This window comes from Marmota monax, unplaced genomic scaffold (genome assembly GCF_021218885.2).
Source record: "Marmota monax isolate L192 unplaced genomic scaffold, Marmota_monax_Labrador192_F-V1.1 WCK01_AAM20220418_F8-fsc00038, whole genome shotgun sequence".
In the NCBI taxonomy this organism is placed as follows: Eukaryota; Metazoa; Chordata; class Mammalia; order Rodentia; family Sciuridae; genus Marmota; species Marmota monax.
The window spans coordinates 9,372,455-9,395,114 of NW_026692498.1; the positions used below are offsets into that span (position 1 = coordinate 9,372,455).

A 22,660-nucleotide genomic window follows, 5' to 3' on the forward strand; every position below is an offset into this window, starting at 1 on the left:
ACTATTGAATTAGGAGTATAATTTGATAGAAGGCAATAGTAGCAGCTAGGAGATCAGTCGTAAAAAGATTAACTTCAATACTCATGACAGAGATTTGTAAGATGGCCCTTTCAGATCTAAAGTAGTAAATAATGGAAAGCAGTATAGAAAATTACTTTAGTAATTATTTTATTTCACAAATTTATGGAGTACATTAATTTGGTGTATTTATATACATTAAATACATACAAACAGTGTGTAATTACCACGACAATGTGGTTAATATTTCCATCACCTTAAACATTTAAAAATGTCTATAAACACATAATAATTGTATTATGAAATACTATGTGATATTTCATTTTATGTATACCTTATATACCAATAAAATCTGGGTAATAAGCATTTCTGTCTCTTTATGATTATATTGGTTTGCAGCTTTGAAGCTCCTCTCTTCTAGTGATTCATAAAATATACTATAGTTTATGTGAACTATAGTTGCCTGCTTTGCTGTAGAACTTAGAATTAATTAATGCCATACATTTGGGCTTTGGTGTCAATTATTCAACTTCCTTCTACTCCCCCTCACCTCTCCCTGCTTCTAGTACCAGAAGTTATGGAGTTCAACCCCCCTATCAAATGAAGGGACCTCTGCATTTCTGACAAATAACCACCCAGTCTCTTAGAACACTTTAGAGTATGTGTAGCTCACATTTGCAGCTAGCATTTGACATGCATTAATAATCCATATTTCATCCACACACTATGTTGACCAGTGTCTTCTCAAGCTTGAAAATTTTCTGCCTTTCTTACCCAGGAAATAGCCAGTGATTTTCTGTCATACATAGAATAAAACTCTTGAGTTTCTTATCAAGTCTTGCCATTCTGTCGTATGGCCCCAGCCTCCCTTCCTCACCTTATCTACCCACTTCTCCATTCTCTGATAGTCTTCAGAACATCTAGCTGGATTCTACCACGTGGCATTTGCATTTTCTATTTATTCTGCCTATAATGCTTTTCCCTGTACACTGTTCAGCCCAACTTCTAGGTTCTCAGATTCAAATCTTCTTACCTTCTGAAAAGTTTCTTCCCTGATTCCCTATTTAGTGGTACCTCTATCCAAGTTATTCTTGTGGCAATTTCCAGCCTTTAAATTTAATGGGTGTGTGGGCTCTCTCTTGTCCAGCAAGGAGGTCCACAAAACAGGGTATAGGAGTGTGTGGCTGTGGAGTCCCTAAACAAGTTCTCCGGAGGCCAAGCAGGAAGCAGGTCTGATTTTATTGCACAGTTACCACGTATTTATACTAGGGCAATAGCTAAGCAGATTACAGGTAGATACCAATGCAATTTCTGATAACTGTCCTTGCAGCAAACAGTTGAGGAGTGGGCCGTGGAGCAAGCACAGGCCTCACACCCATGGCCTCACACCCAGAGCTGTGCTTACAGGGTAAGCAGTCTACCACTCACATGCCTAGCACGAGGGGAGTGGCCTGCTACTCAGATGCCCTTAATTTATGCCATGTATGCAGTACTCCATGCACTTGTCCCCACAAATGGGAATTTTATAACTTTGCCTTTTAAATGCCTTATTTCTGCACTGAGTGGTAACAAAGAACATCTGTCAGCCTATTGAAGTAGCCCAGAGTAAAGATGATAGGAGTCTAAAAGAAGTAGATATCATGGAGATGGAAAGATGGAGCTAGATTTGGGGAATGTTTTAGAAGTAGAGACATCAAGACCTTCTGGAGATAAAGATTATTTTCCACTATTGTAGAGCTGTTAGTAAGAGAAATGGAAGTATCAAAGAGGATATAAGCTTCTGGCCTGAAAAATTGACTAAACTCTAGACTTAATGCCACTATAGAAGATGGAAGAGAATTAGAGAAGTGGAGAAATGTTGGTGGAGAAAATCAAGAAATCTGTTTTGGACTTGCTGAGTGGGAGCTATTTTGCATTGTGTCCGTCCGCTTTTTTCGTACTGTGACTAAAAGAGCCAACAAAATCAAATTTAGAGGATAAATGTTTATCTTGGGGCTCACAATTTCAGAAGTCTCAGTGCATAGGTGCCTGACTCTATTCCTTGAAGTATCATGGTAAAAAATATGGTGGAGGAAAGTATTAGCCAGGAACATGGCACAAAAGGGGTGGAGAGAGAAAGAGAGAGAGAGAGAGAGAGAGAGAGAGAGAGAGAGAGAGAGAGAGAAACTCTCCTTATCAAGACAAACTATAAAAAGGCATACCACCAGTGACCTACCTCTTCTAGCCACATGCTACTCAACTATAGTTACCACTCAGTTAATCCATTCAACTGGATTTATGCACCAATTGGTTAATATTCTCATAATCCAATCACTTCGCCTCTGAACTTTCTTGAGTTGTCTCACACACATCAACTTTTTGGGAACAGCTCACATCTGTTCACATCTAAACCATAATGGACATATATATGGAGATTCAGGTATCTAGTTGTACACATACATTTGGGCCATAGAAAAGTTCAAGGCTGTGAATATCTTGAAATTTGCTATCATACAAATATTTTTATAGTTAGAGGAGTGAGGATAGGAAAAAAAAATCAGTAAGCACAGTGATACAAAATAGTTTAAACCGGCCTAAAGCAATAACACCATGTGCACCATTCTACTTCACTGTAACTGAACAGGTGTTGTCTTCCTTTTACTCGAGGATAATGTCATTCTTCTCATTTACAATGTTCTTATTGGTTTCAGCAAAGATCCTTTTCCTTGTGTATTCCCATTCATGTCCATGAATTCCCATTAATCTCCATTCCCATCTATAACAACAGAGAAATGTCTCACATGCTTACTATTTCTCTTTCTACATGCTATGAAATATGTGATGTTTTTGAGTATGATAGTTTTCAAATCTATATAAGATGTATCTTTTTCTCTAATCTCCTTATTACATTTATCATTCAACGCTAAGTTCTTTTAGGTCTACTTATATTTTCATGTATGTAGTCTTTTGTTTCAAAGTAACCCAGAGCTCCTCATGATAAGCTCCCAACACTTTTCCCTATTATATTTTCCAGTGTTTGTTTCTTTGATTCCCAAGGCATCCCTAAAACCACACCTATCTATTGAAACAGGGTTTTCCTCAGGTGAGGCTGACCTTTAACTTCTGATTCTACCTCAGCCTCCTGATTCACCACCATGCCTGGCAATGAGCTTTAAAATTTTGCATCAGTTTTAGGTTTACAGAAATATTGTGTCCAAAGTACAGAGAGTTCCCAATACCCCCTTGTAGCGACCCCTCACCGGCAAAGGAAAACACGACACAGGATTCTTCTTACAGCAGTTTATTCAGGCCTTGTTTCATGTATCATCTTCTAGTGACCCCTCGCCGAGCGCCCATGCATAGCCTAATAAAGCTTACTCAAGTCCAATCCAAAGCTGCCACGCGGGGTTTTCTCATAGGGTGTTGAGGGACAGCACGCCAACTCTCCCAAATAAGGAGTTGTTTACCAAGATCCACAATGCAGACCAGCGCCGTATTCTAATGGCGGCAACGGGTCTACAAACACGGCTCACCACACCCCCTCCCACAAACAACCTCACATATTCTTAGCAACCTACATTAGTGTAATGAGGTTATTATATGTGATAGACCAATATTTATATGGTATTGACTAAAGCCCATGGTTTACAACAGGACACAATCTTGGTGTTACATGGTTTTAGGGGTTTTGGCAAAAGTATAAAGCCATGTAGCCACCAACAGAGTATCTCTTTTAAAAGATCCTGTCCTCTAACTGACCATCCCTTCCACTCAAGCTCTGTAACCATTATCACAAGAATTCATTTGTTGTACTGATTTTATTTTCATTTCTCAATTTTCCAGAGATTGTTTCATCCTCAATCATGGCTCATAAAAAGACAGTTCTATCTTAAATTCTCTCATTCAAGTTTAGTAACACAATGTATGTGGCAAGAACCTACATTTTGTTACAGAAGGTAACATAATTCATAAGACTTTTAATGACTTAGTCTGCTAAAGTAACAAAAGTTACAGGGAAAATGTTCAAAACTAAAATTTTATCCAGATAGTAATGTCCTAGTCAGCTTTTTCACTGCTGGGAGTAAAGGACCCAATCAGAACAACTGTAGAGGAAGAAAAGTTTATTTGAGAGCTCACCGTTTTAGAGGTCCTTAGACCATGGAAAGACAGCTCCATTCCTTGAAGCTGGAGGCAAGGCAGAATATGATGGTGGAAGAGTGTGGCAGAGGGAAGCATCTCTCATGGCAACCAGGAAGCAGAGAGAGACTGCTGTCACCAGATGCAAATATATTCATCATAACTGTGACTCCAATAAACCACTTCCTCCAGCCACACTCCACCTGCCTCCATTTACCACTCAGTTAATCCCACCATGGATTAACTCACTGATTAGTTTAATTAGTCATTTCTTCTCCAAGCCTTCTTGCATTGTTTCACATGTGAGATTTTGGAAGACACCACATCTAAACCATAAAAATTAACATTTCTGAAAACTTTGTATCAGCTCGTGGAACTTTGTCCAAGTTAACTCCAGAATGAGACCCTTCCCTGGAGCTCCATGACACAAATATTTCCCTGTTCTTTTTTGTGTGATATGTCCTTCTGCTTCTTATTCTCTGTCTCTCCTCTGTGGACCTCCTATGAGTTCTTGTGCTAAAGGGAACAGTTGCCAGGTCATCTTCTGAAAAACACTTCCCAAAGCCTTTGAACACTGACATGGCCCAGAGTATTGATTATGTCATCTATCTGCAACTTTGATGTATTGTCTTCCCACACTTCCTTTCAAATCCTTCAGCATTTACCTAAAGATTGCAAACATCCAACTATGGATCTCTTGATTTCACTCCTCAGCACTCTGAACATGACACACAAATCCACTTTCCTAAATTAACGTTTTTAAAACAAACATTTGTTATGACCTCCCCTATTTCCTCCTCTTGATATGGTTCCACGTGGCATCAAGATCCTCTTATGCCATGTGCTTTTCTGTGCATTCTGACATCATTCTAAGATTAGCAGGGATGCTTACATCTGTGATTTTCATTGTTGACTAGTATTATAATTCCGCTAGACCACAAGTACAACGTCCTACTTGTTAAACATTTTACCCTAAATCTCAAGTTATTTTATCTTTTCTTGTTTTTCACATATTACTTTTGTTCTGAAATAAGCTTACCTGTTCCGATCTTTCTTAGGTTTGGGCGGAAGGTGGTCTACCTGTGGTGCTTACTCCAGCTGGGCATCGTTGACACCGCGGCAGCCTTCGCCCCCACCTTCCTCATTTACTGCATATTACGCTTCTGGGCTGGGTTGAGTGTCATGACTATTATGATAAATGCTTTTTGTCTCAGTAAGTCAATAATTTAAGACTTTCATTTTCTCCATGCCTGAATTGACTGTGAAATTACCCTTTGCCTGGAATGACAATTATGTACATATTTTATTCCAGTGTCAGAATGGACAACATCCAAAAGGAAGTCTGTAGGAATAGTCCTGATGATGTCTTCCTACAGTATTGGGCAGATGTTCCTTGGAGGACTGGCTTTTGCCATTAGAAGCTGGCACACACTACATCTGGCTGTGTCTGTACCCTTGCTTGTCCTCCTCTTGCCTTCCAGGTATGAACAATCTCCATGTTATTTACAAGAGAGGCCAAGGTGATAACAGAAGAGCTATGTCACTGGGTATGTTTTTGGTTCCAATATTGGTCCCTATTAACACCCCTTGTGCCATCCAAGGTGCAAGAGAGGAAATAGGATGGCAATTTGAATGGTGGTTGGCACTATGCATCACCATTTTTGTATAATAGGCAGAAAATTGTCATGAAATAATTGTAATACAAAAAATTAAACATTTTATTATACTTTTATGAGTGCAGCATAATAATACATAATAGTGGAGTTCATTGTGACATACTCATAAATGCACATAATATAATTTCCTATGTCTTATTTTCCCTTACCTCCCTTTTGCCTACCCTCTCACTCCCTCTGATTGTCTTCCTTATGGTATCTCTTCTACATGTTTATTTTTTTAATTGGTGCAGTATGATCATATATAAACATGGAGCTCATTGTGATTTGTATATACATGGACATAGCACACTTTGGTTGATTTCAATGCCCAGCATCTCTCCTTGGCATCTCTCATTCTTGCCTGTCTTACTCTGCTATACTGTTCTCCCTTCTATTCTCATGAGCTCCTTTTATTTTTCCCTTTTTTTCTCTTTACCTTTCACCTATGAAAGAAAACATTCAATCTTTGGATTTCTGAGTCTGGCTTATTTCACTTAGCATTATGCTTTTCAGTTCCATTTATTTACCAGCAAATAACATAATTTCATTCTTCTTTATGGCTGCATAAAACTCTATGTGTGTATATACCATATTTTCTTTATCTGTTCATCTGTTGATGGACACTAACAATGGTTTTATAACTTGGCTATTGTGAATTGCACTCCTACAAACATTGAAATTCATGTATCACTAGAGTATACTGACTTGGGGGTTTTGGCATAAATTTCCTAAGTCTGGAACAGCTGAGTCATGTGGTGGTCCCATTCCTGGTCTTTTGAGAAATCTCCAAACTGCTTTCCAAAGTGATTTTACCAATTTGCAGTCCTACCAATGATAAATGTTATTTTATTCCGTTTTTTTGCCACTGTGATTTAAAGACCAACCAACAATTGTAATTATCTTTTCACATTGTTCATTAATAGTGTATATGAATACAACTGACCTTCTATGTTGACTTTGTATTATGCTATTTGGCTGCATTTTCTATTCATTAGCTAAAATATCTTTTTTTCTGGAATCTTCAGGATTTTTTACATGGAAGACCATATCATCTGCAAACAGATAATTTTACTTTCTCCTTTTTCATATAGATGCCTTTTATTTCTTTTTCTTGCCTAATTAATCCATCTATAATTTTTAGTTCTATGTTGAAAATAAGTGGTGAAAGTGGGCATGCTTGCCTTATTTCTGATCTCTGAGAAAAATCTTTTAGTCTTTCACCATTGAGTATGATGTTCACTGACTTTGGTCCTACAAAAACATTATGATATGTGAATTATAGATAAAAATTATATATCAAAAAAATTGGAATGCAAATGGATGATTTATACCATTTGATCCTTGTTTACTGATCTCTATAATTATTTTCACACATTAATGGACAGACATGTCCCTCATCTTAGTGGAAGACAAGTCCAGTGGAAAAGGAAGATTTGGTTAGAAATTACACTGCCACAATAATAAAGTATGTATAAATGGAAAGGCAAATGAATCTCAAGGTTGTATGGAAATTAAATAGTTGAATATTTACTGTACCTTTCTTGTCTTCTTTAATCAGGAAGCTGGTGGAGTCCTTCCGGTGGCTGATTGTCAGAAATCAGCTAGAAAAGGGTGTAAAGGAACTTAGAAGAGTTGCACACATAAATGGAAAAAAGAATGCTGAAGAGACCCTGACCATAGAGGTGATCTGGAAGGGGGACCTGGGATGAAATGACATGAACTCATAATCACACTAGGCTATGTTCCTGGGTCTCTGGGGGTGACTAAAGGGTCTGAATGAGAATGCTGAATGAGCTCTTACATCTCGTCCTGGTTCTTCATTGATTCATTATAGAGAGGGGACCTTGAACAAATGTATCAGGTATTTGGACATACATGTTGCAATTCATTCATGTAAGTACACAAATTGTACCCTAATTCATTTCTCACTACTTAAATAAATCATGGTCCCTTTTAAAGAAAATCAGAAAGCTAGTAAGACAAAGAGTAATTGACCATGAAAAGGATAGCATTAAAATTATTTTTAATTCTGTCCATTTATTTATCAATTCAACAAATATTTATTGTGCAACAAATGAATCACATACTCTTCTACACAATATAAACATGACAGTAAAATATATAAAAGTCCTTTCCTACTTCTTTTGACATTTAACATTGTTCTCACTAGAGAGTAATAAAATTGCACCTCTGTGAAAAATCTTTGGACAAATCTTTTTTTCCTTTTTTTCTCCCTGAAGTTCCCTCCTCATGGGAGCCAAATTCTGATGTGGCTTATTCAAAAATTACTCTCATTAACACATTTAAAAATACTTACGCATCTACTGTGTGCCAGCAGGTTAATATATATTAATAAGCAAATAAATCAGATTCTCTGCCTTTAAGGAACTTACATTTTAATTTGGGACAAAAATTAAGAGACAATTACAAAAAGAGTGATATGACAAGTCACGTGAAAAGAATTTTTGAGAGAACACAGCTTTAATGGACCAAAAAGTATTGGGGGTTAACTGATAAAAAGGAAGCTAAAAAGCACTTCAGGCATCACACAAACTGCTTGGTGGAGGGACAACTAATAGACTTCCCCACATTAACCCTGAAAGAGAGCAAATGCCCTAGACTAGAAATTGTTAATAAAGGAAAACACAAAGGATAGATTCTATGGCTACAAAATTATTCTATCCTTCTGACTCACTAAATAAATTGACACATTCTCAATTTCCCCAAAAGTCTTATTTTTATAGCATGTTCTTGAAGTCCAGAATATTTTTTAATTGCCATCATTTGAACTAAAGACTTCACTCTTGATAGAAGAGCACTCTAACACTGAGCTACACCCTGACCCCCAGAACCAAAACACTTCAATGAGATCCAAATGTGGATCAGACTACTTATGTGTTGTTCTCTAATCATAGAACCTGTATTTGTAAATCCACGAAACTAAAGAGACAAAACACATGTCTGAAATATATCCAACATATACTGATGATATAAGTTTAGAATAAATACTGGAGACATTCCTATTCAAAAAGGAGATTTGAGATACAGAGTATATAGCAATTATGAAATCAAGAAAGGCAAAGTTTAGAAATTTTGTGAGTAGGTTTAAAGGTTTGGAAAATTGAAGCAATTTGGCTCTCACAACCTCTTGTCCCTTGGCTCCAACTTCCAAATTTCTTCCCTCTCATAAAATGCATAAACATATTTTCATCTAAAAGGTGTTTTAAGTTAGCTTATCAGTGTAGCATTTTGGGGAGCCTTTCTCATTTGATACTATTTCTGTTCCCTTCAGTCAAGTTGGAAATGTTTATTGTGACAAATATTTCTCAAAAACATTGTGGAGCCCCTATGAAATTTCTTGGAGTTTACAAAAAATTTTAATTCTCTAACAAATATCTTTGATATAAACCCTTCTCAGCTTTGGGTGCCTGAAATGGCTGAAAGAAAACACATCTAATTATCTCAGAAGTTCTATTGTTTGTTTGAGATCTGATCCCCCTGAAATCTTGAGAAACATTGTACAGGAGGTGATGTATATGCTAATTACGTATTGATTCGTGAATGTTAAGACATCCTTGCAAGATTGGCATAAAAATCAACTTGGTATTGGTGTGTAAATCTTCTCAATATATGATTGAATATGATTAGCTAATATTTTATTAAGAATTTTTTCATCTTAGTTCATCAGGGTAATTGGCCTGTAGTTTTCTTTCCTTGATGTGTCTTTATCTGGTTGTAGTATGAGGATGATAGTGGCTTTATAGAATAAATTTGGAAGTGTTCCATCCCTTTCTATTTTGTGGAATAATTTGAGGACCATTAGCATTATTTCTTCTTTGAAATTCTGGTAGAATTCAGATAAGAATCCATCTGACTCTGGGCTATTCTTTGTTTGAAGACTTTTCATTACTTCTTCTATCTCATTGGTAGTTATTATTCTGTTCAGGCTGTCATTCAAAGCTGTGAACAATTATTTCCATATGAAAAACAAACTCTCCCTTTATTCAAGTTTATACTCTGACCATCTTGATCATTTTTCTTTTTCTTTTATTAGTTCTGTTTTAATTATGCAAGACAGTAGAATTTACTTTGGTATATTTATACAAGCATGGTTTTTCTCTCTTTCTAATTAGGATCTCAGTCTTGCAGATGTACACAATTGTGAGTTTCACTGTGTTCTATACATATGTGAACATATGAGATAATGCCAGATTCATTCCACTGTCTTTTCTATTTCTATCCCCCTCCCATCCCTTCATTCCTCTTTGTCTAATCCACTGAACTTCTATTCTTCTCCTCCTCCCACCTTATTTTGTGTTAACATTCATGTAACAGATAAAAATCTAACCTTTCGTCTTTTGGGATTGGTTTATTTCCCTTAGCATGTTAGTCTCCATATCCATTCATTTTCTGGAAAATATCATAAATTCATTCGTTTTATAGCTGATTTATATTCCATTGGGTATGGTATATATGCCACAGTTTCTTTATCCATTCATCTCTTGATAGGCATCTAGTTTTGTTCCATAAGTCTGCTATTGTGAATTGTTCTGTTAACATTGATGTAGCTGCATCACTATAGTATGCTGATTTTAAATCCTTTGGCTATATACTGAGGAGTGGAATAACTGGTGTTTCCATTCCAATTTTTGAGGAATCTTCATACCACTTTCCAGAGTGGTTGCACTATTTTGCAGTCCCACCAGCAATGTATGAGTGTTTCCTTTTCCCTACGTCCTCATTAACACTTATTGTTCCTTATATTCTTGATAATTGCTATTCAGACTGAAATGAGATGAAATCCCATTGTAGTTTTAACATGCATTTCTCTAATTTCTACAGATATTGAACCTTTTTTTCATATATTTGTTGGCCATTCCTATTTCTTTTTTTGATATGTGTCTTTTTAGTTTTTTGTCCCATTTATTCACTGGTTTTGGGTGAAGGTGATTATTGTAGTGGTGGTGGTGGTGGTATTGTTGTTAAGCTTTTTGAGTTCTTTTTATATCTTGGAAATTAATCCCCTATCTGATGTGTGGGTAGCAAAAATCTTCTCCCATTCTGAAAGCTCTTTCTTCATACTCTTGATTGTTTCCTCTTCTAGAAATAAGCTTTTTAGTTTTATACCAACCAGTCTGTTGGTTTTTTATTTTACTTCTTGTACTTTAGGAATTTTGTTAAAGAATTCTGTTCCTAAGCCAACATGGAGTGTTGTGCCTACATTTTTTTTTCTATCAGGTGCAGTGTTTCTATCTAATATCTAGGTGACCACCTTAATCTTAGAATCTTTTCTTTCATAGGTAGAGTTAATATTGATTAAGTCACCATATGACCCAACATGATCTACACATTCAATGCAATACCCATCAACATATCAACAACACTCTTCACAGATGTAAAAAAAAAAAAGAAAAGGAGTCCTAGAATTCAAATGGAAAGACAGAAGACCCATAATAGCCAAAACAATTTTTAACAAAGAAAATATATCACTGGATATATCACAATATCTGATTTAGAATTATACAACAGAGTTGTATTAAGAAAAATTACAGTAAATGCTGGTGAAGATGCTGGAGGATTGGAACTCTGATATTTGAACTCTGTAAGAATGTAAATTACTACAGTCACTATGGAAATCAGAATAGAGATTCCTTAAAACTAGAAATAGAACCACCATATGACAGGTATAAAAGTGAGTAATTCAGTATTTATCCAAAAGACTTAATATCATCATACTCTAGAGATCCATTCACACAAATGTCTATGGCAGCACAAATCACAAGAGCCAACTTATGGAGCAGGTGTTCATCAACAGATTAAGGGATAAATACAGTGCTATATTTATAAACAACAGTGTTGTATTCAGCCATAAAGAAGAATGAAATTTTATCATTTGCCAAAAAATAGATGGAATGTGAGATCATTATGTTAAGTGAAATAATCCAGACTCATAAATTCAAGGTCATATGTTTTCTCTCATATGTGGAAGCTGGATAGAAAAAAGGAAAAAATGAGAATCTCATGAAAGTTGAATAATACTGTCAGAGTAAAGAAAATTATCAGGGGGACAAAATAGAATTTAATGGGGTGTTACTTGAAAAAGAAATTAACCGAATTATGTTATGTGCATATAGGAATCAGCAACAATGAAACCCACTATTTTGTATAATTGATATTTGCACCAATAAAATTTTGAAATCAAAAAATTATTCCCCATATGTGCTCTCAAGCTGATGGTTTTAGCTTACTACTGGAGCACTTTGAGCATACAGGCACATCTCCCAAACAGAGTATATTTTTCTTTTCTACGTCTGGTAGGAGGAAAATAGTAATAAATTATGACAGGGAAATTATGCATTTTCTTGCAATCATAAACCTCTGCACTATCTTTAAACCAGACAGTAGCACTAGATTTTAGCAGGGAGGAGGGGTCAATATTTTTTCATGCCAAGTAGTAGAAGGGAATGTAAGGATTCAAAAGGATCAAATGCCTCAACTCAGGTATAACCATCCCCAAGTAAGTCCTATTTCTCAATTAAGGCCAGGTCCTTTCACAAAGAAACAACAAAAGGTTCCTATCTTCAAGTTTTATTGACAATATTTTTAAAATTGAGTCCTGGGACTTGGACTTCAGATTTTTCTGCCCTCTACCTGTGGAAGATGAGGGTATCCTTATACTCTGATCTTTATATACATCTTCTGATTTTCACATTCCACTTTAGATTGGTAGTCAATTACTACTAGTCTTCCATTGTCTTTTAAAAATGCATTTGTAGTACTTTACAAGAGTTCTAAATATCAGCATACTCTAGAGATACATTCTAAAGTCCTAACAATTATTCCTTTTTTAAAACTTTTGAAATTCTGGGATCATAACCAACCCATCCCAGTTTACCACCAGTGAAAATTTTAATACCTGAATTACAACTGCATGCACCAGCTAACACCACTATGGGATATCCATTGGATAATCTAGTTCTCGATTATTATTATAGCATTAATTTATTTGACTACTACTATACAATTACAAGTATTATAGATCTGCTTTCCTAGAAACTGAAAAATCTGAGATTTGTGTGCAGAAGGTTTATTGAGGTTTTCTTTCAAAACATTATCTGTGAGGAAAAAAATGGAATTAGGCAGAAATAAGTGTCAGAGTATAATGCAGTTCTAACAGAGGACCCAGGAGATCTTGCAAGAAACACTGGAACTAGGATTGCCCATGAGAATTCCTCTGCCTTGAAGCAAGGAAACATGATTCTAATATGCTTGTATTCTTCAGTTATTGGATAAGGACAAGGGTCTGGCATTGGTTGAGGAGATTTTCTTTATCTAAGTGCAATAACCAGTGGGGGCCACAACAACCAGCCATCAACACTCCCAGAAGCTGGAGAAGTGAATAAAACATGTGAGTAGGATACAACAGCATCCACTAACCAGAGATTAGAAAACTCTTTCCAGAATAATACCTGTTTTTGTAAATAAAATATTATTGAAACATAGCCAAACCCAGTTGATTTTGTATTATGAATGACTGTTTTGTGCTACAGCATCATAATTAATCAGTTGCAATAAAAATCATTGCCTGTATGGCCTAAAATATTTGTTTACTGGAGCTCAGGGGAAAAAAATTGTCTGTGGCGTCCTGTGCTAAGTCACTATAGGGTTTTTTCTTTGTGTGTGTGTGGGGGGGTGGTGATTGTTTGTTTTGTTTTGTTTGTTTGATTGTTTTTGTTTTGTTTTGTTTTGGTCTGCTTTGGGAGAGTTGATTTGTTTGTTCTGCACCAGGGATTGAAGCCAGGGTGCTTAACCACTGAGCCACATTCCAGGCCCTTTATATATTTTATTTTGAGAGAGAATCTAGATAAGTTGCTTATTGTCTCACTAAGTTGCTGAGGCTGGCATTGAACTTGCAATTCTCCTGCCACACCCTCTTAATCTGCTGGGATTACAGGCATGTGCCACCATGCACAGCTCACTGTATTTTTATTATCAGAAATAATTTATTACTATTTTGAAAATTATTAAGTGCCTTCTCTTGTGCTGAATACATATGATATTTATATCATGAAAATACTGCGTATCTTTAAAGAGTTATCTTTAATAACTCCAGTAAGAACGTGAGGGGCTACTTTCACTTTTTAACTGATGCATGATAAATTTACATACTTGGTGATATTATGTGACATTCTGATGCATGGATACATTGTGTAATGTTCAACTTGGAGTAAGGATATCTATCATCTAAAATATTTATTCTTTGTACTGAGAACATTCAAAATTCTTTATTCTAGCATTTCTGGAAATACAGAATATGTTATCATTATCAATATACACCCTGTTGTACCATAGAACACCAGAACAGAACACTTATGTACCTATTGACCAACCTTCTCCAAAATATAAAGTAACAGTAGTGTCAGGCCTAAAAGTTCTAACCCTGAAACCAAATGTTTTTGCAACTATTATGTTTCACTTGGAATTTCACCAAATTTCATCTGCTATAACATCTGGCCTGAGTGCAAATCATACTCTAACAATAGATACCCTAATTTTTACACTCCTTTAACTCTGTACACTCCAATCATGAGTGGAGGCAGCATGCCTACAATACCCAGAAATGGTCTACTTGGAACCAAATCATAAAGTGGACCTAGATTTTATAAAATCCATTGATTTACAGAGATAAACTCTAATTCTAACAATGAGGGGAAATTCTCATTTCCAGTGAATAGGAAAGAAAGTTCAAATCCTTAAACAAGTACCTTTTCATTGTTTTCAATTTACAGTGCAAATCTTTTGGTTAATCCTTTTTTCCTCTCATAAACTAAGTACTGGCTTTATTCATAGATAGTTTTCATTCTCCCCAATCCCTTTGTACATGAGGTAGATCATTTAGCATCCATATTCCCAACGAGTCAGAGGTTTCAAAGATAGTGAGTATATCCTCTAGTACTTACCACTATACATGTCCATTATTGACATACTATAAATACCTGTTGTTTTGTTGTTTAAGTTTGTGAAATCCACCATACAGAAGGAGTTGGATGCAGTCCAGGTCAAACCGTCTGTTTTTCAATTGTTCCATGCACCCAAAGTGATTATGAGAACATGCTGCTTGTGCCTTTTCAGGTAAGTTCCATCTGGTGTTTAGTAACTTCAAAATGTTTAAGATGCAACCACATTCCTCCTTTCAAAAAATATTAGCCATGAGGGACAAATATGGTAGAATAGAGAAAGGTTGCACCTCCCAGTTTCTCTATGGCTTTGAATTGAATCAATGGGAATACTGTTTCTCAGTGAGGTAGATGTTTAAGGGAATTCACTAAAATTCAATAATGGACAGTCAGAGATTTGGAGAGGCCGAGAAGTACTGACATTTCAAATGGAGGACATGAAAGAGTATATCAGTGCCAAGACATTGTGGCTACACCACGCAGGGGAGGGGTGTGACAAAAAGATTTTTAAAAAGCAGAATAAATTGGCATGGAGATACCCAGAGGACAGAAAGACAGCCTGAAATTAGCTTACTCTGAGTCTACACTTGGAGTTGGTGATTCAAAATTGCTCGGTATTTCGCAAGTTGGGAGGAGAGAGCCAAAGTGGGAAGCCAACTCATGGAAGTCATACTAGTTGTGGGGAACACCTTTGCTACAGGAACCAAAAGAAAAGATTGGATGGCATCTACCATAAGGTCTAGAATACATGCTGTTGAAACAGGCACATAGAAGAATTCAGTGCAGGGATATAGAGAGGAGTGCAACTTACTTTCCCATGGAGTCTGGCGACTCATTTAATCAGTTGAAGATATTTAGGAAGCCAAACAGGCAGGCATGATTACATTCAAGGATTGTAAACCTTGGAAGGTCATAGTCCTGGGTGGTGAAGTGTGACCTGCTGTGCCCACTCCACCCAGGAAACTTGGTTACCTTCTGAGTGAAATTTATCAAGAAGTGTGTGGGATTGGGACAACCAGAATAGATTGCCATCTACCTGATCTTATTGGTTTCTTTTACTAATATCTCCAGAATATGACAAATAATGGATAGATCCCAACTGTGGGAACTTTCCATTTAGATCCTTGCCTCATCTCTGCCCTAAGCACACTTTGACCTAGTCTTTTTAGACAATATTCCAACACATGGTATTTCTCATACATACTACCTTGTACTGATGAACTTAAAATCTAAGAGTCATTTCAATGAGCATTGAGTCCAACCACTCCATATTTGGTTCTAGGTATATCAATTAAGAAAAAGGAAAAAGGGCTAATAATCCCCAAATCTTTGCTATAAAATGCACATACACCAGGAAGAAATGGAAGGAAGAGCAGTCTGGCATTTGTAGTAAATATGCATCCTTGGTCAGTTTCAACCACCACAATGAAGACAATTCTTTCATCCATTGTTGACAAATTTTTTGTTCTTCCAGTTGTATTTGCAGTTTGGTTTATATGTATACATAAATATGTGTGAATGTATGTATGTATATACATTTTCTTTTTCATATTTTACCAGATTTTTATTTTATTATTTTTTTAGGGTTAGTGAGGTTTTTTCTTATTTTTCTTTTCTTTTCTTCTTTTTTTTGCTATTGTGACTCTCTGTCCTATATTCTCCTTCAAATACTAAAATTTTTCTGTTCTCTCTCTCTCTCTCTCTCTCTCTCTCTCTCTCTCTCTGTGTCTCTGTCTCTCTCACTCTCCACCCCCATCCCTCTCTCTCTCTCCACCTTATTTCATTTTTTTAAAAAAAATTTCCTCTTTCTTTTTGGGCTTTATGCCTCTCTTCTGTTTTATTTCTGTTCTTTATCATATTCCAATCTTTATTTTCACTTTTCCCATATTTTCTCTTAATGAACCAAAATTTTCCCATATTTTAACACTATTTTATGTAATTTATGCCCACACCATTCATATTGTTACAGTTATTATCATTTTGGAAGTCATAGTTGAAACCTGGTATTTCCTTTAGTGAAAAATCTAGTTGCTAGATTGTAATTTTTGCTGTTGCTAACTTTTGACCCCACCATTCCTGTTTTGTGGCTATTAGTGCTTAAAATGTCATAGTTGGCATCTGGTATTCATTTTAATTCTATATATTGTTTGCTACTATTGTTGCTGTTATTTATTTTTCTTTTTCTGTGAGATGCTAGAGATCTGGTATAACACTTTAACTTCATTGGGTAGATATTATGCTTCTGAGCCACACACTCTACCCATTTAGAAGACAGCACATTTTCTTCCATATATTACCTAACTCACTCAAACTTCAGCAACACAATATCACAAAGAGTAGGAGAGAACCCCCAAACTGACAACCAGGAAAGACTACGGGGACTCAGTGCTCACTCATAAACATATTTTCTCATAGAAAAAGCAAAGAGAAATAACACAAAGACTGTGAATACCACATCTATGAAGCGTTTCAAAATAGATTGTTCCTATACCCCTTTAATATATACAGAATTATCAAGTCCAGAAAAGCAATCACAGAGGGTATACTCCTTATGCCCTTGTGTATATAACACAATTTCCTGACTTACCAGAAGGACCTCCCTCTTTTGGGATCTCATAGAAAGTGGAATTCTCCATCTCCAATGCAATAAACACTATTGGAGTATACTAAGCTTGATATATGTTGTTCCCAAAATCTTCTAGCTTTCAAGGTCTGTGTTGAAAAATCTGCCATTATCCTAATTGGTTTCCCCCATATGTAATCTAATTCCTTCCTCTTGTGACTTTTAAAATTCTCTTCTTATTCTGTATGTTGGGCCTTTTTATTTTAATGTGACTTATTGTGGATCTGTTCTGATTTTGTACATTCAGCATCCTGTAGGCTTTTTGAATTTGGACTTCCAATTCATTCTACATGTTTAGAAAGTTTTCTAATATTATTTCACTGAATAGATTGTTCATTCCTTTGGTTTGTACCTGTATGCCTTCCTGTATCCTAATAACTCTTAAATTTGGTCTTTTTATGCTATCCCATATTTCTTGAACTTCTGTTCATGGTTTCTTACCATTATCACTGTGTGGTCTATGTTCTTTTCAACTTTATATATTTTATCCTCATTATCTAATGTCCTGTCTTCCAAGTGGTCTACTCTGCTGGTGATGCTTTCATTTGAGCTTTTAATTTGGTTTATTGTTTCTTTCATTTCAAGGATTTCTGTTCTTTTTTTTTTTTTTCGAACCTCTGTTACCTATTGAGGTAATTTTTGCTTCCTGTATTTGTCAAAGTGATCTTTCATTGCCTGTATTTGCTCTCTTATATCTTCCTTGAGTTCACAGAACATTTTAACCATGCCAATCCTAAACTCCCTTCTCTGTAATTTCTTTTGCTGTGGCTGCCAATGATTCTAATGATGTGATGTCTTCATTTGTTTGGGGCACTTTCTTTCCTTGTCTTTTCATGTTGCTCTTGTGTCTTCCTTTCCAGCTCTGAGGGTCTGATGTGTTGTTGTTTTTACCCTATAAGTTTATACTGCTCTTGCAGGGTTCCAAGACCTCTCCTTTGTGGGAAAGTACAATGTTAACAGATCCCAATATCAACTATATAACACTTTTGATCAATTTGTTGTTATTAAGACATTTAAAGTTTAGTCTCAATGTCCGGAATTGTTGCATTCAATTATTATCTAAAATATAATCAGTAATTTTGTAAAAAGATTTCCAGTTTCTGATGGTGGACAATGAACTGGGGTGGAGCATAGGACGATAAGCTGAGGAGGTAGGATGTGAGGATAAAGAGCTAGTATCTTAGGAAGTGCAAAAGAGAAATCTAAGAAGAGGGTTAGTATCAAGGGAATAGACAGGAAGTAATTTAGGGTAGACAAATACGTGGGAAGACAGTGGAGTACATAAAATCACACATATGTATTCAGAAAAATACAGATGTTAAAATAGTAAAATTTGAAGGGGGAAAGAAAAGTGAAAGAAGAAAAAGAAAAAGAAAAAAGGGAGCATATTCAACACCTCTATATTATATTATTCAGATGACTCAGTCCTCAAATCCTATTTCATGCAAAGTTCTTGGTTTCACATATGTTGGGGATGTGAGTGCCAGAGAATAGAGGGGTAGAAGAAAAAAAAAAACTTGAAGGAAAAACCAGGTTTGTTGCTAGCTTTAGAGATCTGTATCTTTCCTGCTTCTCTTCTCATCCAATAGGTGAGGTTGTCTGTTGTAAGCTGGTGTCTCTGCCCTCAGAGTGGTGGAGGTAACCTAGGTGGGAAGACTGGTCCTGGTGCAGGGCACCTGGAGAGGGGAATAGCATCCACCAGTCCCTGCAGAGAGACTTCACCTCACCTTTTGGGACTCCTTGTATGACCTGAGTGCCCAGTCCTATCTTCCTATCTTGCCTGGAGATTTCCCAGTTCCTGGTCTCTCTGTTAGGCTCCAAACTTTAGCCCCATATCCCTCTCCCTTACCAGTTCACAATTGAGGAAACTCTCACCCCAGAGCTCCCATAGGTGGGCCCTGGTCACACTGCACACCTGTGTTGGGCAGCTACTGTGTTGGGTTACCTCCACTGGGGAAGAGGGGAAGTACTAAAATACATTGCAAAACAAGTACCAGGAAACCTATACTATTAAACACACCTGGAAATATATTCAACAATTTACAACACCCTGATATCCAAAAACACTTCACCAAGAAAAGATTGTACCCTTCAAAGTTCTTCACATAAAATTGGAAGATAAATCCATCTCAACAGATGCACTAACCTCAAAACTGAAAATATGAAAAATTGTGGTAAAGTGAAATCTCCAAAGGTAAAACTCACAAGCAATGACTCCAAAGACATTGCATCACATAAAATGCTGGATAAATAATTCAAAAAGATAACTATTTAAAAATAGGATTGAATACCAAGAAAATTCAGGAAAACTGAATAAATTAAGGAAGGAATTAGAGAATATGAATGAGAAATTCAACCAAAAAAAGATAGAGATCTTGAAAAACCTGAGAAGAAATCTTGAAAATAAAAGGCAAGTAAATCAAATAAAAAATACAGCTGAAATTAAAGTGTTTTAAATATGTTAGAGCAGGTAGAAGATATAATCTCAAACCTTAGAGGTAATGTCATCATTCAGACAGTATTTAAGAAAAAATGAAACTACAATAACAATATACAATATCTCTACGACATTATAAGAGTGAATTGAAGGCCCATAGATATTGAGTAATGAGAAAAGATAGAGTCTAATAGCATTAATAACCTACTCAGTGACATAATAAAAGAAAATGTTTGAAACTTTGGGTATGAGATGAATATCCAGATATTGGAGGCATGTAGAGACCAAAATAGACAAGACCAGAAAAGAATCTCTCTATGACATATTATAAGTTAAATACTAAAAAATAGAGACAAAAGAAAGAATTTAAAAGCTGCCAGAAAATAATGTTGAGTCACATTTATAGGTAAACCAATAAGGATAATTATGATTTAGCTCAGACCCTATAATCTAGGAGGTCTTGGCATTAAATAATACAAACTCTGAAATAAAATATTGCCAATCAAGATTGCTATAGCCAACAAAGCAATCAGTCACAATGGAAGAAAAAGTAAAAACTTCCCAAGATAATGATAAAATAAAAGAATTCATTATCTGTAACCGAGCACTACAGGAAATACTTAAAGAAGTACTACACAAGGGATACAAGATGGCAGGCCAGACAGAGGAAGCATTCTGTGTTGCTCCATGACCTGTGATTCAAGAAATGAGAATACTGCTTCTCTTGAGCAACATTCCTGCTTTTGCACAGGAATCATGGTACTGTGTCATGCAGGGCTTCAGGCCTCTACATCAGAGTAGGTTTCCCAAATACTCACCCATGCAGGACTACCAGGTGTCTGAGAGTGACCATAGGCATCAGCACCCACATAAAATTTCATCCACCCACCTGAGCAGAAATCCCAGATGCAGCTCCCACACAGAATACCTGACAGCTACCCAAACACTGTCTCTTGCCTCAGCCTCCCAAGCAGCTGTGATTATAGGCATGTGCCACCACCCCATCTGGGTAATAATTTGAATGGACTAACTAGGTGGTTCTGACAGGCAGATGGGATATGGCTGGTGAAAATAGGTCTCTGAGGGTGTGACCTTCGAAACTATATCTGGCTTTCCTGGCCCCTCTTTGTCTCTCTGTGTTTCCTAACTACCACAATATGAACAATATTCCTCTTTCATAATGTTCTTTCTGCCTTATTGTGGGCCCAGAGCAATGGAGATAGCTGACCATGGACTGAACCTCTGAAACTATGAGACTAAGTAAACTTTTATTCCTCTAAATTTTTCTAGTCAAGTATTTTGCTTACACCAACAAAAACAACAAACACAACACTTCTGATCTAAATAATACCATAAATCAAATGCACACAACAGAAAATTATAGGCTATTTCATCCAATAACAAGCAAATTCACTTTCTTCTCAATAGCTCATAGAACATTCTCCAAAATAGATCATATTTTAAGTCACATAACAAGTGTTTGAAAATACAAAATGATCAATATAATTACTTTTATCTTATCAGATCATAATGGAATTAAATTAGAAATAAACACAAAATTACATAAGCACATGGGGAATAAAAATTATCTTTTGAAAAGAAATAGGTCTTAGATGAAATGATAAGAGAAAGTTTTAAAATTTCTAGATGGGGTAGAGAGAGAAGATGAGAGGGGAGGGGTGGGGAGGGGGGATAGTAGAGGATAGGAAGGGCAGCAGAATACAACATACAATGGTATTGCAGTATGTAAAAACATGGATGTGTAACCGATGTGATTCTGCAATCTGTATATGGGGTAAAAATGGGAATTCATAATCCACTTGAATCAAATGTATGAAATATGATATGTCAAGAGCTTTGTAAAGTTTTGAACAACAAATAATAAAAACAATTTCTAGAATCAAACAAAAATAGTAATACAACATTAAAAAGTTCTGGGTCATTATGCAGAGTTATTTTATAGAAGTAGATGATTATATTAAAAAAAGAGAAACAAATCCTAAATAAACAATCTAATATTATATCTCAATGTGCCATAAAAGCATGAACAAACTAACCCCAAAATGAGAAAAAGAAGTTCAGAGCCAAAATAAATGAAATAGTGTGGGGTAGGGTGGGGGGAGTATCAATGTAACAAATAGTTCATTCCTTGAAAAGTTCAAAGATTGATACTTTGATAGCCAAACTAGCCAAAAGAAAGAGTTTAGAGACCCAAATCAATAAAACTAGTGATGAGAAAGGCAATATCACTACAAACATTTTTGAAATCAAGAGGATCATTAGGGACTACTTTAAAAATTTATATTCCAATAAACTGGAAAATCTAGAAGATAATGACAATTACTAGACATCTATGACTTATCCATACTGAGAAAAGAGAATATAGAAAACCTGATCAGAACATTATCAGGGAATGAGATTGAAGACATAAAAGAAGCTTTCAACAAAGACAACTAATGTCAATCATCATCAAATTATATCATAAAATAGAAAGGGAGATAACACTTCCAAATTAATTCCTTGAAACCAGTATCAGTATTATCCTGAGGAAAATATATGGACCAACATCTCTGATGAATATAAACACAAAAATCTTTACTAAAAATATTAGGAAAACGAATTTGAAAACACATTAAGGGATTATACACTGTGATCAAGTTGAATTAATCCCAGGGATTCAAATTAGTTTCAGCATATACAAATCAATAAATGTAATTCTCTCACTAAGTTTCCCAAGGTGGCCTTGAACATACAATGCTCCTGTTTTCGTCTCCTGAGTCACTGGGATTGCTAGGTTGACACCACTGCACCTGACTAGGTCATTATACTCTTAAAACCAGGAAACACATGG

At 35.9% G+C, this 22,660-nt stretch overlaps 1 protein-coding gene across 2 annotated transcripts in view; it reads left to right on the forward strand.

Annotated features, from left to right (window-relative positions):
* Window positions 1–22,660, forward strand: part of LOC124093174 (steroid transmembrane transporter SLC22A24-like) — a 33,727-nt gene that overhangs the window by 2,917 nt on the left and 8,150 nt on the right. For both annotated transcript variants that reach the window (XM_046445460.2, XM_046445459.2), the window contains exons 3-6: window positions 5,193–5,347; window positions 5,447–5,615; window positions 7,351–7,474; window positions 14,809–14,924. In XM_046445460.2, coding sequence (XP_046301416.1) covers window positions 5,193–5,347; window positions 5,447–5,615; window positions 7,351–7,474; window positions 14,809–14,924 — 564 coding nt within the window. The remainder of the gene's footprint in view (window positions 1–5,192; window positions 5,348–5,446; window positions 5,616–7,350; window positions 7,475–14,808; window positions 14,925–22,660) is intronic.